The sequence below is a fragment of the Leopardus geoffroyi genome, chromosome C1 (assembly GCF_018350155.1).
Source record: "Leopardus geoffroyi isolate Oge1 chromosome C1, O.geoffroyi_Oge1_pat1.0, whole genome shotgun sequence".
Taxonomy (NCBI): Eukaryota; Metazoa; Chordata; class Mammalia; order Carnivora; family Felidae; genus Leopardus; species Leopardus geoffroyi.
In genome coordinates, this window is record NC_059328.1 from 177399035 (window position 1) to 177416244 (window position 17210).

At 38.4% G+C, this 17210-nt stretch overlaps 2 protein-coding genes across 13 annotated transcripts in view; one reads left to right on the top strand and one right to left on the bottom strand.

Annotated features, from left to right (window-relative positions):
- CC1H2orf88 (chromosome C1 C2orf88 homolog) overlaps nt 1-2354 on the top strand; it is a 63977-nt gene extending 61623 nt beyond the window's left edge. For all 9 annotated transcript variants that reach the window (XM_045480527.1, XM_045480521.1, XM_045480523.1 and 6 more), the window contains one exon: nt 1783-2354. In XM_045480527.1, the coding sequence (XP_045336483.1) occupies nt 1945-2232 (288 nt within the window). In that variant the 5' untranslated portion in view covers nt 1783-1944 and the 3' untranslated portion in view covers nt 2233-2354. The remainder of the gene's footprint in view (nt 1-1782) is intronic.
- A 4233-nt stretch (nt 2355-6587) lies between these two features.
- The window catches only part of HIBCH (3-hydroxyisobutyryl-CoA hydrolase), a 95149-nt gene continuing 84526 nt past the window's right edge, over nt 6588-17210 (bottom strand). For all 4 annotated transcript variants that reach the window (XM_045480518.1, XM_045480517.1, XM_045480516.1 and 1 more), the window contains 3 exons: nt 15537-15656; nt 10511-10544; nt 6588-7184 (listed from right to left, as the gene is read on the bottom strand). In XM_045480518.1, coding sequence (XP_045336474.1) covers nt 7069-7184; nt 10511-10544; nt 15537-15656 — 270 coding nt within the window. In that variant the 3' untranslated portion in view covers nt 6588-7068. The remainder of the gene's footprint in view (nt 7185-10510; nt 10545-15536; nt 15657-17210) is intronic.

The window sequence follows — 17210 nt, forward strand, 5'->3', positions numbered from 1 at the left end:
CTTCTGTTTCAGTAACCCAATCTCTTCAGCTCAGTAGCATCAACACTCTAGTTAGGGCCAATTTCCCCAAGATAATGCTGGAAGATGCTCCCAGGCAGAATCTCAGGATGCTTAATTAAGGGGTTTAACAGTCTGTGTTTCTATTCTCCCAAAGATCACAGTCCTGTGCTGGTGTTCAATGCCTGAAAATATCTGCCCACATATTTTGTCCAGGTTTAAAGTTGTTTTTTGTGAGGGTACATCCGGCACTAGTTATTTTGTTATGGTAGATAAAGCTGCTTTTTACAGAACCAGAGATCCTAGAAAACAAAATATTGTGATAATTCTACTCATGGCCTTTTATTTGACATTTACTGAATAATCATTTCAGGTTAACTATGTACAATTCCCTTAACCATCCCGGATACTACAAAGTAGACACTATGTAAGTCATTACATGTTGGCCATGTACAACCAGGAGAGTTCCCGTCTGCAGGGAGTTCAGTCTAGTAAATCAGACAAACATTATACACATCCCCTTTTCCCTTTTTGAAATACATCTCTAGCAAGGCATACAGAACTAGAGGTAATTAAAAGCGGAGGGCTAGATTTCCTCCCCTTTCCCACCATATATCCTTATTGGAGGTAGTATTATGAGAGACATTGGATAGGCTTTATAGAAATCTAAAAAAATATAGGGCAAAGGTCACCTCTTTTGGACTTTGATTATAAAGTGTTTTAAAAAACTACAATTACCATGCATTTAAATCCATTTTTAATCTTAAGATCAGTAGTTTCTAAAATAAGTCAACTGAGTTTGATTTTGTGAATTTGTCTAGAGCTATGTCTTTTTGGTCCAAAAACTAAGATATAATCAAGGATCATAATCCTATAGAGACTTTACCTGTGCTTTCTTATGGCTACACTCCCTCCAGTGAAGTTGCTTTGTATTTTGCTACTGTTAAGTCCTATCTTAAGATAGGACGTGCAAGCTTAGAAGGCACATTGTGAGCACTGCAGTCTACTTACTGACCGGACATCAAACGAGAGTGAGACATTTAGGGGGGGAGAAACTTTTAACCTTATTTTAAATTAATCTGAGCTTTTCACATAGTTTCATAGGGAGTATCTCATTCAGAAGAAGAAAAAAAAAAAAAACAAACAGGTGGCTTTGCCTCATCTAACTTGTATTGGCTAAAGGTTGTCATTCTCTTTGAATTGTAAACCTCTAACCAGAGGACAAAGCCTGACTCTGAAAACAGTCCAAGATGTGTAGGCTCATGAGGCTTAAGGCAGGAGCAAATGTCTGATATGCTTGTTTCTCTCAACAGTACAGATCAGGGTTGGCAAACATTTTCTGTAAAGGGCCAGACAGTAAATATTTTAGGCATCTCAGGCTACGCGGTTTCTGTCAAAACCACTCAACTCTGCCACTGTAGCATGAAAGTAGCCGTAGAGAACACATAAGCAGATAACACAGCTGTGTTCTAATAAACTTAATTTACAAAAACAGGCAGCTAGGATTTGATCTAGAGTTTGCTGAACCCTGGTGCACATAAATAAGCAAAAGTTTAACTGTGTTTTTAGTTTTATAAAATGTTCAAGATCTTGAAAAAAGGTTTTCCTATTTTGTAAATTGCCAGTTTTACTGAATGGTTATCTTTTCTATTGATGAGATAAAGCTGTTATTACCTCCCAACTCCTGCAAGTGACCAAGAGTGGTAGAGAACTATTTCTACATGCTACCTAATCACACAGTATTTTGCATGTGGTAACTTCAAAATGAAACTTTTCTTTTGACAGATAAACACTACAGGTGAAGATTGGTAAAAAGAAGCACTGATTACTGCGGTGGCCTGGAGAGGAAAAGCGCTGGTCGGTATATCACATGGACAAGCTCAGTGTTTTCCAAAGATGCTGTTGAAGTAGTCTTTGCTACTGCTTTCCTTCAAAGCTCTTCATAACATGGGCTGCATGAAATCAAAGCAAACTTTCCCATTTCCTACCACATGTGAGAGTGAGAAGCAGCATGCAGGTGAAGAAAGCTTTATGTCTGGAGACAAATTTCTACCTAGGATGCCTTCTCCAGTTAATGTCGAACAGGAAGTGAAGAAACCATCAGGGCCCGAAACTGTGGTCTTCGAATTTGCACATCGCCTGTCCCAGGAAATCCTGAGTGATGCCTTGCAGCAGTGGGCAGGCAATAACATCAAGCACTATGACATCCCATATATTGAGAGTGAGGGGCCTTGACGCTGTAGGATGATGATAACTTAACTTCTTGAATTGTGGATAAAGTTGGTGCTAGCTTAAATAAATGAAACAATAGCAAAAACTGATGTGAATAAATACAAATAACTACGTCTGGATGTAAAAAAAAAAAAAGTCTATGGTAATATCAAGAGTATACAATACTTACGTGAAATATGTTAAGCACTTTTTATGTTAACAGTGATTTCTACCTGCTTGGTCTTGGATTTTAGTCATTTAAAGGGCTAAACATAGGTCCTGTACCACAGTAATCAGCTGGTATGTCATAGCACTTTCTTCCTGAGGCAGTAATAGAATCACCAAAGAAATCCAATGGTTATTTTAAAGACACTCCTTTTAAAATTACTACTTGTTAATTTACACACACACATACAAATAAGACATGAGAAGGTTTTTTTCCCCCAAAAACGCCTTGGCAAGGAAATGGCACTTAAGCCACAGTAATTAACAGTGGGTCTTGTTTGTCAAAACCATTTGTGTCAAGGATTCCTACTTCTTAACACAAATGATCAAGCAGTAGAAAGCAACCCATGCAGAAATAGTCCACTTTGAAACCTGTCCTTAAGATATTTTTGTAGATGAAAAGCCTAACTACCACCTTGAACCTCAGGGCCCTAACTAACCTCAGCTATTACTGGATGACTCAAGACATCGCACATACGGCACCCGAACGAGATACAATTTACAGAAGTCATGACATTAATGTTTATGGTATTGAATTAAGCAGCCCAGTGATATAACAAGAAAACAAGAATTTTTACAAATAGAAATACAGTAAATTTTAAAACAAATAACAGAAGCCCTAGTCAAGGTAGAAAGCAGAACCTGTTCTCAGTGCTGCATGTATGTTAAGTTTTACCGTCTCAAAGATGCAGAAGGTTGGTATATGGGCAATCGTTCCCATTTTTCTTATTGACTGGTGGGACCAGTCTATGCATGAGTATTTACAGTTGTATTACAAAACAAAAGATCAAACGCTCCTCCAAAGAGTATTCGTGTGTGTGTACGGTAACAATGCCCTTAAAGCATTTAAAGCCATATATGATTTTCTTAAATTCGTCTACCTTTTTGAGGAAGTTTTTTAACAAGTAACTACTGTTTGAGATCAATGGTAATAGAAAATTTGGGAGGGGAAGAAGATATTGAGAAGGCATACCTGTAGAAAAATTGGGATGCAGTCACTGGAATTGTCTTTTCATCAAGATTTGCTGCACACTGACTTTAATTGGAAAGCGAATTATTTTTAAGTCTGCGTGCATTAGATTCTTTTATTTCCAACAGACCCTGGTCACCAATATCTAAAGAAAGGCAGAAGAAGACCTGAGAAATATGTATTTGGCCTTAAAAGCAGGCGGAAATGCTACCTCTAGTTTTAACCATGATACTTTGAAACCCACAAATAGAGTGAATTCTCCCGGCTGCATGGACAAAGAAAGTTCTTTGAAGTGAGTGATGTGCCATCTTTCCGTTGCCTTTAGACAGTCATTCAACTTTCATTTTACCTAGTCCCAAGATCTGAACTGTCCTGTTGTACTTGCAATCTAGAAACAAAGTAGAAAAAACTCACCATCCCCATTTATACAAGGATCTGAAGTCATAAGACTAAGGGACAAAAAGTTTTCTGAAAGTGCAAAACATATTTCCAGCTCATGAAGAAAAATTTAGGTTTTTGAGTATACTAATGACTCAGACAAAAGCTTAGATGTTGCTGTTTTTCATTCATTTTGTATCTCACATCAGGATATTTTTGCTGCAAAGTCACTCACTGTTTAAAAGGTGTAATTAAGTATGTAAGGTAATACAACATTATGGTGAGAACACAAAGCCATAGCTACACTAAATTTTTCAGCATACATAGGGATGTAGACTGGCGAGTTTTATTACAGCTAAGTATTTTAACCTCAGGTTTCTCCTGTGCCTGGGCCCCTATTTCCCAGGGGGGTAGCAGGCACGCCTGTTCAGATCCATATCTAGCTAGAAGTATAATCTCTGTTGCCCTGACACTATGGCAGTATGGTTTTGTCACCAAGCACCAACCCCTCACTCCTGAATCATTTTAACAGAGTATAGTATCTTGTAGTATAGACTTATCTTGGAAATATATGCTGTATTATGTCAAAACATGGACAAGGAACTACAAGGCTTGCGTAATCAGTGAGTTAGCAGATAAACCAAGTTGGAGGCAGGCAGGAAAAAGAACTGGATAAGCAAATGTGTACCACGTGTGATCATTATCAAGATATAGTTTGGCCTTGATGACGAGACAGATGAGAACATCTTTGATAGGATTCCTTCTATCATACCTTCATATTTAAATACTGGATTTACTTCACTTTGAACTTTCATGAACAGTAAAAGGTCTATCTGAGAAGGAAGGAACATATAAAACAGACGACTGGAAGAATTATTAGCTACTGGAAAGGGAGACATTTGTTCCAACTTCTATCACAAACACAGATGAAATAAGAATAGTGGCCAAATCATAGGGGAAAGGAAACTGGGGGGAAAGAGGGCTCAAGAAACAGCACTCACGTCAGGCTCCATCAGAAGACACACTGCAAAACAAGTCTCCAATGTTCTTGACTGAGGGAAGGGACACAGTAGCAAGTTCCTTTCTTTACCACCCTGACAGGTGACCAACTACTGACTCTTTTCTCTCGAGAACATCCAGGATAGGCGCAGATGAGCCACAGCCAGTGCGACAAAGAACCTGCTGATGGCAACTGTAAACGAAGATTCTCAGAGGAAGCGTGCAGGTTCCTCACTTACACAGACTCCCGTAACCCCGCAAAAGTGTTTCCCTGCTCCCTTCTCCAGTTAAAGGTCTCCTGTGTGCTCTTACCTTTCAGTTACAAGCCTTTGATATCAGAGTGCTCCATTTTTCAGTTGCCTTATCTGTCCTTTGCTAACCACCTATGGTCATTAGCACTCAAAGCACAATTTGGAAGGGGATAAAAACGATCCTAGTTCCAAAGGAATAATTTGTGTCAAATTGCCTTATTAGTATTAAAAATAGACATACTGCTGAATGAATGAGCTAGCATGACACATGTATCCTACTTAATATCATTGCCATTTTATGAGATGAGGGAACTATACTTTTTTATTGTATAGTTTTAGGAATCAAGTAAATTCAAGGAATAGTAGTTAAAAAACAAAGTTCCAACAAATCTATTGTTTGCTTAATCATAAGGCCCTCACTATGTATCTGTGTGGCCAAATAGAACATATCTTCCTTGGGCAAGTGGGCACAAGCTCAGATGTACTCCCTATCTCTTACTTTGCAAAACTCACATTTTGTTAGCTAATTCTCTTCCTGTAAGACTTAGCTATGAAATGGTATATTTTTTCCAAATATTTTTGAGAAAACATTTTTTTCTAACTGTACAATAAAAGTCTAGTTGCAATTAACTAGCTATGAGTTCTTATTAAAGCAAATGCCTTTCAACATTGTAGACTGTCAAATTTTTTGACATAAAGAACTTAACATTTTATGCATGTCTAATGAATACAAAGTGAATAAAAATACAAATAATTTCTTGGATCATTCAGGTCCAATTTAAGAGCTTTAAGAATATAAATGTAAACATGTCCATTATCATGCTGTCTTTAGTCTAAATCTGTTCCTCACTTTTTGGGGGGCGGAATGCTTCATGTTAAATATTAAAAATAGAAAATTTAAAGCAACTCCTTCTAGACTGCGATTTCCTCATCTAAAAGAGGAGTGCAGGATATAAGTTTTGATGTCTTTCTCAGTTCTTCCACCTTTGTTATTGAAATCTGAAATTTTCTTCATTTCTGAGGGGTTTTGGATGAAGGAAAAACTGTAACAAGTTATAAATGATAAACTGGCCTTTAAAGGTCATTCTTCTCTAGACTTTAATGTGCCAAGTCTGGAACACCCTGCAGTTTCTTGTGTACCTTAAAAACTTATTTTGTCAACAGTACCAATTATTGAAGGTATTTCTATTTTGAACAAAACTCCTGGCTTTCGACTTTTTTTTCCTCCTGATTTAAACTACATAATGGCAAATAATTTCCCACACTTCCTAATTTCTCATTCTGTCAGTTTAACAAATCCTAAAAAAAACAATGAGAACTAATGCTTTCACTTTCACTATAGGAAGGATTCTGGTTAATTTTAGGGAAGACCAAAGATGAGTTAATAATACTAGAGAGATAACCTCATAAAAACCTTTTTGCTTTCCCTGAGATTTCTAATATTATAAAAGGAACACTTCTACAGTAACATAATTATTTTAAAATAGATTTATTCATGCAGAAAATTCTATGAAGCATTAACACAATAGACAAAAAAATTTCAGGGCCATTTCTTCATCATCTATATATAGGTTTATTTAATCAATGTACAAACTACTACCCAAAGCCAAAACATAAGGTTCCCATTTCAATTAGAGATTTCAACTCCACAATCTCTAAAGAATTTCAGATTTTCCCATCTATAAAGCAGGGGTTGGCAAACGTTTTCTGCAAAGGATCACACAGTAAATATTTTAGGCTTTGCTAGCCTGACAATCTCTGTTGCAACTACTCAAAGCACCCATAGACAATATGTAAAGAGATGAGTATAGTTACGTTCCAATAAAGCTTCATTTGTGGACACTGATACTTGAATTTCATGTAATTTTCACACATCATGTAATATTAGTATTTGCTTTCTTCCTCTAACCATTTAAAAATGCAGAAACCATTCTTAGCTGGTGGAAAAATAAATAACAGGCAGCAGGCCAGATCTGGCCCATGTGCCATAGTTTGCCAACATCTACTCCAAAATAATCCCTTAAAAATCCAGTCACCTTATAATTTCAAATCGTTACTTGCCAGAGACTTAAAGTAACTATTCAAGTCTTCTTCAGTAACTTCTTTTAAATTAGCCGGTTTCCATTTTGGGCTCTGGTCTTTATCTATTAAAACTGTCAAGTGAAGACATAAGAAATGTTAGTACATTTCTTTCAGGTATTACCAGATTTTAATTACCGAACTGACAGAAACTACCTTACACAAGGCATATTTTCTATAGCACTTTTTCTGCAAAGTTTAAATCTTTGTATGTGTTCCATTTTTCTTTTTAAATTAAGCCCCAACAGAATTTGGATGGATGATGACCCATGTGGTTATCTCCCAACCTGCTAAGTCTGATGCCCGGAACTTGAATATAGCCTATGAACTAATGTGGTTTAAGACTTGGAACTCTTTTTCCTTCTTCAAACAAAACTGTAAATGAAATCTTCCTGTTACAAAACAGCTAAAACCAGGGTTGGTGTAGTTTAAAGGGAAGGCAGGGGAGGGTGGAGGGCCCAGATCTGCCTTCTAACCTCCTCCACATTGAGTTGAAAGGAAAATTACTTAGAAGGGGATGACTTTATGCATAATTAAACGAGGATACTGTTTTGCTGAATCCTCTGGTTCACACAGCTCTGCATTAAAATACCAGACCACCTTCAGGTTATCATAAGAAACTCGACTTCTCTTATTTCGGTGTAGTCATCATTTAGTGTAGCCACATAGCATCCCCACAGGATCATAAGTATGAGGCAATCGGCAAACTTCTCCTTTAAAAAGGTAGGTGAGTGTCCACTTCCTGGTTGTGACTGTATACTATAGTTATACAAATGTTACTGTTTGGGAAAACTTGGAGGGCGCATAGGATCTCTCTATATTATTTCTTAAAACTGCATGTTAATCTACAATTATCTCAAAAAAATTTTTAAAAGAGAAAGGGACTAGGTATGGTTATGGGAGGGAATTTCAACCATATTTAAAATGTAAATAATTCTTGTGAATGATAAAAATATTTAAACATAAAAACTCTGAACTTAAAAAACCAAATTTAGTATTAAAAAGTTAAATAAGGGGCGCCTGGGTGGCGCAGTCGGTTAAGCGTCCGACTTCAGCCAGGTCACGATCTCGCGGTCCGTGAGTTCGAGCCCCGCGTCAGGCTCTGGGCTGATGGCCCAGAGCCTGGAGCCTGTTTCCGATTCTGTGTCTCCCTCTCTCTCTGCCCCTCCCCCGTTCATGCTCTGTCTCTCTCTGTCCCAAAAATAAATAAACGTTGAAAAAATAAATAAATAAAAAAAAATAAAAAGTTAAATAAAGAAGCAATCTGGAAACCAAGAAACAGGAAGTAAAGGGGCTTTCTGCATTATTAAATGTGGATACTAGAGGTTTTTAAGGCTTGGCTGCCTAGCTACATGATTCTAGCTAGTATCAGATCGGTGGTAACACTGAACACTGATGTTATGATCCCTGCCAGTTTGACAGTTTTACATTCCCCAGACAGCATAAGTAAAAATAATTCTGGAACATTTCTTCAAGAATCTCTTCCTTTTTAAGCCCTCTGGCCAATGCTATCATGCTATCTACCTCCTTGACAGTCTGAAGGGCAAAATGAAAGAGAATATCAGTCAAATCTGTATGTTCTTTTATTTCAAACTGACATAATTTTTTACTTAGCATAGATATAACAAGTTCTTGCCATGTAGACAGCTCAGGGTTTTTCAAGTCTCGTGAGGCACCCACTCAAATCCCATTTGGTAACACTCTAGCTCTGCTGAAATAACCTATTTTTATTTTCTTCTATAACCAGGAAGAAGTTTATTCTAGATGTTGGGAGTAAGAATTTTTAACAACCACTCCCCTAATTTGCTAGTTTATCTAATTTGCTAACATATTTTACCATTAGCAAACTGTAGCAAACATTTTGTTATTATGCAAGAACACCAAACAGTTTTACTCAGAATAGATACTGCTTTCAAAATAAGGAGCTTATGCTAAAGATGGGGCAGTATACTTTCTCTTCATTAGAAAGTAGCTTGATAAGCTCTTGCCTTATGAATCAGAATGTTGATGCTGCTTGGTTTTAACTCTGTTTCCTTAAGATAATAGACAGTAAATATGAAAAAAAAAACCTTCGTTTTTTAAGTTTAAGAAGGGCTGCTATAACATATAATGAGTATTTTAGCAATAAAACCCAAATAGCACACATGTCCTTCTAATAACTAATAGTTGTCTAGGCTCTGATCCACATGCAGCAAGAATTTGCAGGGAATTAGTGGGAAAAGTGCTTATTTTACCTGGTTTCTATAAAACATATAGCCATCTCCTCTGACTCAATTCCCTGTGTCTTCTAAGAGAATTTAAACCCCTGCTTATTTTTAATTTTTTTTTTAACATTTATTCATTTTTGAAAGACAGAAAGAGACAGAGCATGAATGGGGGAGGGGCAGAGAGAGAGGGAGACACAGAATCTGAAGCAGGCTCCAGGCTCTGAGCTGTCAGCACAGAGCCCAATGCGGGGCTTGAACTCACGGACGGTGAGATCATGACCTGAGCTGAAGTCAGCCGCCCAACCGAGTCACCCAGGCGCCCCTAAACCCCTGCTTATTTCTGATATTTTATCATGCCATAAATTAAGATAATTCTACAATGGTGACCAGTATTTATCAAAGCTTACAGCTCAGAGAACATAATCTTTTATTTAGATAAAGTAAATACAGAGTCTGTACTATATTAAAGTGATCAATAAAAACATTAAAAAATTAGATGTGCAAAACACATGCAAAGGTTAAGAATTCATTTTATACAACATAAAAAAACAGCTATTATTTACAGGGATATGAGCTTATACATAAAAAATTGTTGCAAATTTGCTAAAAACAAAAAAAAAAATCAACCATTTCACTTGCTTTTTCTAAATATGCTGACTTTGGAGATGGTAAAGATAAACCAGAAATTAATAAGAACACTAGCACATGTTACCAATTATGTCATATGGTTTTTCTCAATGTCAATTTTGAACTTGTCAGGTATAGGCAAAGAGGTAATGGTAGAGATTCAATGCTGCTGGGATTTTGCCAGGCCAGTACTAGAAAGAAGAGGGGCAGGGGACTTGAGGGCTTCTTGCAAGGGAATAAATGCACCTTTCAAAGGTTTCAGCAACAGAATGAGTGTTCAAACTCAGCTGCACCTAGCAGAGGCAGTCTGTGTGACTGTAGAAGCAGGGTCACCTCTTAGAAATTAGGGAGCGGTGACACAAGGTTATGTGAATTTTTCAAACAACATTGGTTTTAAAGACAGATCTTCCCTTATATGTCAGTTGGTAATATTAAAATAGCAACAACTTTGCAATCTTTATGAAGGTATAATTTTCACTAATAAAACAACTATCATCTTTGATTAATAGTATAGGCTCGCAAAGCCTATTTCCATAATAGCCAGGAAGAAGACAACCATCACTTACCTGCCCTAACACCTTCATGAAAGTCATGGCCTCCCTGAAAGAAAATGAGATTAAATGGTGAATTTCCAGGCATCCTTATTCGCAGTGATGATCTCTCCCCTCCACCCACTGTAGCCTCCCACCCCCATGGCCATAGCCTGAAATTAGTCTCTACATTTAGAGACTGGACTGCCTTTATGACCCACTCTCTGATCACCACCTCCGATTCTTATCTGCTCGAGTATCTTCACTTGGAAATCTCTGACCCCACTGAACACCACTGATACTACAACTTTTCCACCACTCACCTTGCTCTTCATCCAGCCCAGTCTCCCCAGTGCATTAATGTGGTCACCTTGCCTCAAAAATGCCCTCAATTCCCTCAAGCCTTTTTCCTCCCTCTAGTCTTTCCTGGCAAAATCCCAGCACCAGCTGCCCCTACCATTTACCTCTGCCTTCTTTCGAGCAGCTAAATCTTGCTGCAGAAAAATCATGCAACTGTGACTGGTTTCATTTAAAATTCATGACCTTGGGGCGCCTGGGTGGCGCAGTCGGTTAAGCGTCCGACTTCAGCCAGGTCACGATCTCGCGGTCTGTGAGTTCGAGCCCCGCGTCAGGCTCTGGGCTGATGGCTCAGAGCCTGGAGCCTGTTTCCGATTCTGTGTCTCCCTCTCTCTCTGCCCCTCCCCCATTCATGCTCTGTCTCTCTCTGTCCCAAAAAATAAATAAAAACGTTGAAAAAAAAAAAAAATTAAAAAAAAAAAAAATAAAATAAAATTCATGACCATACAGAGTGGCTAAAATTAACAATTCAGGAAACAACAGATGCTGGTGAGGATGTGGAGAAACGGGAACCCTCTTGCACTATTGGTGGGAATGCAAACTGGTGCAGCCACTCTGGAAAACAGTGTGGAGGTTCCTCAAAAAATTAAAAATAGAACTATCCTACAACCCAGCAATAGCACTACTAGGAATTTATCCAAAGGATATATAGGGGCACATGTACCCCAATGTTTATAGCAGCACTTTCAACAATAGCCAAATTATGGAAAGAGCCTAAATGTCCATCAATTGATGAATGGATAAAGAAATTATGGTTTATATACACAATGGAGTACTACGTGGCAATGAGAAAGAATGAAATCATGCCATTTGCAGCAACATGGATGGAACTGGAAGGTATTATGCTGAGTGAAATAAGTCAGTCAGAGAAAGACAGATATCATATGTTTTCACTCATATCTAGATCTTGAGAAACTTAACAGAAGACTATGGGGGAAGGGAAGGTGAAAAAATGGTTACAAACAGAGAGGGAGGGAGGCAAACCTTAAGAGATTCTTAAATACAGAGAACAAACTGAGGGTTGATGCGGGGGGTGGGGTGGGAGAGGGTTAAATGGGTGATGGGCATTGAAGAGGGCACCTGTTGGGATGAGCACTGGGTATTGTATGTAAGCGATGAAGCATGGGAGTCTACCCCAAAACCAAGAGCACACTTTACACACTGAATGTTAGCCAATTTGACAATAAATTATATTTTTAAAAAATTAAAAAAAATTAAAGTTCATGACCACAAACCTCAAACAGGCATGGAAAACTGCCTAACAATCCATGTTCTCTTCCCCGCTTCCCAGGATGATAATTCTAACTGCCTTCTACCTTCTCAACCTCTAATCCTAGCATATCTCTAGTTCTTCTCCTGGCATCATCAGTGTCGGCAGCATAACTCAGTGACTGACTACAATTCAAATGTCTGGGCTCACCTCCTGGCTCCACTACATGCTTGGTAGCTATGTGACCTTTATCTACTAATTTCATTAATGCCAAGCTTCCTTACATGAAATGGCAACATCAATACATCCATCACAGGATGATCTTACTCCACATCCCAGCACAGTGTCTGACACACAGTTAAGTATCCAGTAAATGCTATTGGTATCATCAACATAATCTTTTTTCTCTATTGGATCATTTCCAATCAATTATAAACATGTTCTAGTATCTTCCACCTTATAAAATAACAAGGAACCTCACTTGATTCCACAGTCCTAACTTCTACCCTACTTCTGTTTTAAGAAGAAAGAGTTGTGTACATATAGCTGTCACTTCTCCACATCCCATTTATTCATTTCCTCTCCAACTCACCATATTATAACTTTTGCCCCCACACTCTAAACGGCTTGCCAAAACCACCTGTAACTTCAGTGTTGCCATATGCTGAGTATGACTTTATCCTCCCCTACTGGACACTTTCACAGTGCTTCCTCCTCCTTGAAACATTGATCTCTTGCTTTCATGACTCTCCTGGTTCTTCCACCTCTGTCCTTTTTCTCTTCCACCCTATTCAAAATTTCTTGGGGCTCAGATCCGGGCTCTCTCATTTTCCTTCTATATGCTCTTACCCATTCTATACCCAACATATGAGCACCTGAGTTATCAATTCTGTTAAGATAAAAGATCACGTCACTCCTCTACTCAAAAACATCCAGGACCTTCCCATGTTATTCAGAACAAAAGCCAGAGTTTTATAAAGACCTTTGAGGAAGCTACATATGCTCTGCCCAGTCCTTCTCTACCCTGTTAGCTCTCACCTCATCTCTCTCACTCACTTGACGCTCCTTCTCTGCCCATGCCACCCATCAAGGATTCCTGCAGCTCCTAGAACAGGCAGGCACACCCCTGCCTCATGGCTTTGTACTGCCTCTGCCTGGATGCTCTTCCCCAGATACTTACACAGCTCATTCCTTCACTTCCTTCAGGTTTTTACTCAGAGAACATCTTTTCAGTCAGGTCTTCTCTGGTCATCCTATCTGTAAATTCAAACTCTCCCTCACCTCCTCCTTATGCCATACCCTCCTTCCCACTTTACTTCTTCTCCTTAGTACTTACAATCATATACTATATATTTTATAATTTTATCTGTTTATGATCTATCTCCCCCACTATAAAGTAAGTTCTGTAAGAGCAGGCATTTTTGTCTGTTTTGTGGACCTATGCATTCTCGGTGCCTCTAACAATGTCTAGCACATGGTAAGCATTCTTATTAAGTAAATAAATCTCCAAAGCTTCAGACTTAAATCTCTAACCCACAGCTCCAAACTCCAATTCCTAAATGCATTCTTTCCTTCTCTCACATCCATCATCAAGGCCTATCAATCCTCTCCCACATTATTCCCAAAATCATTCACTTCTCTCCGTTGCCACCACCCTCGCCGAAGCCACTGCAACTTCACAGCTGGATTACTGCAAAAACTCAAATCTGGTCTCTACATCCCCTCTTGAATCCTTCTAACCCCGTCTCCATTCAGCAGCAATAATTACTTTCTTAAAGCAAACAGAACCAAATCATCCACTGCTGAAACCCAAGGGACTTTTCGACATACTCCTTTCTCACCCTTCGGGTCACAGATAAGCACGCATCTTAAAGACGTCTTTTCTGACAACTTATTTCCCTTCGTCTTTTCCACCTGCTCCTGTCCCTGCATCATTCTCTCCCATCATCAACCTGTATGTTTCCTTTGGAGCACTTGCCACAATTTGCAACTATTTTACATATTTTGTTTACTTGTTCTTCATAGTCTCAGTAGACTCTAAATTTCATGAGAACAAGGACTGGGTCACTCTTTCTACAACATAACACTTAGCACAGAACCTGGCAACAACACAGCTAATGGATTTGCTGAAGGAAGGAAGGAATCAATCAATCCAGGCAGTGCAGTAAATGTACAGTGAGAAGCATGGACTGTGTGAGGTATACTGGGGTAGTAGTGGAGAGTACAGGGCCCCCGAGGGAAACCACCTGGTTTCACACACCATGTGTCTGCCACTTAATAGCTATACCACCTTAGGCAGGTTACTTCTCTCTGCCAGCTTCCTCATCTGTAAAGTGGAGACAAGAATAATACCTACCATTCTAGAAATAGTGTAAAATTTAACGGACAGGATGTATGTGAAGTGCCTGGCATAGTACCTTTCTTAACAAACAACAGACCTCAGCTGCCACTTTCATCCTACTAGGAGCGACTTTAAGATTAAAGGGACTAACCGAATTTTATTTATAATTGGATGAACTGCTTGAACACCTTAACTATTTTTTTCGTTGTTATTTATTTATTTTGAGAGAGAATGCACGAGCAGAGGAGGGAAAGAGTGAGAGGAGGGAGAGAACCCCAAGCAGGCTCTGTGCTGCCAGCGCAGAACCCAACACAGAGCTCAATCCCACTAACGGTGAGATCATAACCCGAGTCAAAATCAAGAATCGGACGCTCAACCAACTGAGCTCCCCAGGCACTCCCCTTAACTACTGCAAGACATGAAAGTCCATTTGGGATATCTGCTTCCTGGTTATTAAACAGAGTATTTTCTTTAGGCCATAAATTTATTAACCTAAAGGCCTTCTACCCATAACACAAAAGCAGTGATTCTGCTTTCAAAGAGTTTATCGTCTACAAGAGGAAATCTCTAGGACTCTGAAATATTTCATAAAATTAATTTTATAGGTGATTATTTTCTACTTTAAGTGTATTTATAATGGAAATTTCAGTGCTAATCTATTAACTAAAACATGTAACAGACTAGTAACTTCAATTCATACATTATATATATGTACACATGGGTGTATATATACATATTCTGTACACACACACACACACACATATATATATATATATATATATATATATATATATATATATATATTCATTCCTTGTTTTACCAATAAGGGAACTCAGCTATAGAGAGTTTATGCCTCTTATCCCAAGGTCAGAGACCATGCCTGAAAAATGGTTAATTTCTACTTTGAATTCCACCTGAGATTAGAGGCTTTCTTATAGTACATGCAAATGTAATTGCTATTTCATAAAGGCTTAAGAACAATTTGGAAGAATAGTTCCACACATCTTAAGTTAACTGGCCTGTTGTGTTTCCACAGAGTATATTTACAGATAGTTTTAAGTTTCTTGTTTATAGCTTTCTGTATTTTACATGCTCTACAATGAACATCTATTACTTTCATAAATAGAAAATAACTATTTTTCAAAAATTCTTACCATACAAGCTTGACTCAGCCGATATTCCATAATTAATACTTCTTGCAAGGTCTTTGAAGACCCCTCCATGAGTTGCCTTAGTGTGATCTTTAGGGATGTTGGAGACATTTTATTAATTACCTATGAAAGAAAAAAATCTTTTGCTAGTTTTAGCCCAATAGTTCCTTTATTGTCTATAATAAGCATTTTGATATAAATCTTATTAAAATTTTCTCCTTAAACAGTACTTTCGTATGACAGTTTCATAAAAGTAAGATTATACCTTAGCCTAATCCTGCCAAAGCACCAGCAGTTTTCTAATCTATTATAACAAGAAAATCATTCCATCAGTGGAATAAATTCTGTGCCTATAACTTAATAACATAAATCTGTATTTTGTAGCTGCCTGACATAAATTATGATCCCAACTAAGTAAGCAGTGATTATGTTTAAATAAAATTAATACACATCTTATAAACAACAAATATATCAGAGGACATTTTACTTTATAAAGAAGCTGGAGTCAAAATACAGTAGTCTTTCCTTCCCTTTTTGTGACTAAAGAGAAGTGTTTTTTTTTTTTTTTTTTAATTTTTTTTTTTTTTCAACGTTTATTTATTTTTGGGACAGAGAGAGACAGAGCATGAACGGGGGAGGGGCAGAGAGAGAGGGAGACACAGAATCGGAAACAGGCTCCAGGCCCTGAGCCATCAGCCCAGAGCCTGACGCGGGGCTCAAACTCACGGACCGCGAGATCGTGACCTGGCTGAAGTCGGACGCCTAACCGACTGCGCCACCCAGGCGCCCCAAGAGAAGTGTTTTTAACTGAACTATAGTTTTTACCTATAAATAAATCAACTTACCTTAAAAGGAGAGAAAACAATTCAAGATACCATGAGATGGTCTCCTACAGTATTTAAATATTTAATAAAATAAGAATTACAGGCCCAGCTGGTTGGCTACAGTGCTATACCACTTCCTTCTGCATTTAAAGATGCTATTACTAGTGTTCTGACATATGTGTATGACTGTGACCAACAGCTGCTACAAGAGGTCCCATCACATGTTGTGCAAACCTGAGGCTTGCCCTTTTCTTTATAATTGCAATATACAGTTTTCAAGTGTGTTGTTGAGTGACTGTCTCAAAGGTATAAATTTCACTTTTTGAGGTCAAAGAATTCCCCACATCAAGACTCCAGGTTCTTTGTAGAATCCTCAAGTCTTGCACACAGATTTGGAGAACAGACTGAATGGAAAGGACAGTATATTACCTACCAGCTGCTAAAATTTAGATGGCTACTCTACAGGAAAAGGTCAGTGAAGATCAGTATCCTACCTGTAGTCACAATGCTGAAGAAAAGAGAGAGAGAGAGAGAGAGAGAGAGAGAGAGAGAGAGAGAAAGCAATAAGCAATTAAGGCTTTTATGTACCTGATTCATTTTCACAGGAACTCACCCTTTTGCCCTCAGTGTCGTACGCACATGATCTCATTTAATGCCCAAGTAGCAACACCACTCACATTCTTGCCTTTCTGGTTGCAGGCCACAAGGTTGATGGCACCCATACAGCAGTCTGCATACTGTGCTAGGAGGCCCCTCCTTTCCACAGGCAAGAAGACAAGAGGTCCATTTTGCTGATGAAACCACTGGTTTTCTCTAGCCAGAGCCATGCCCACATTATCACAGGTGAACATCT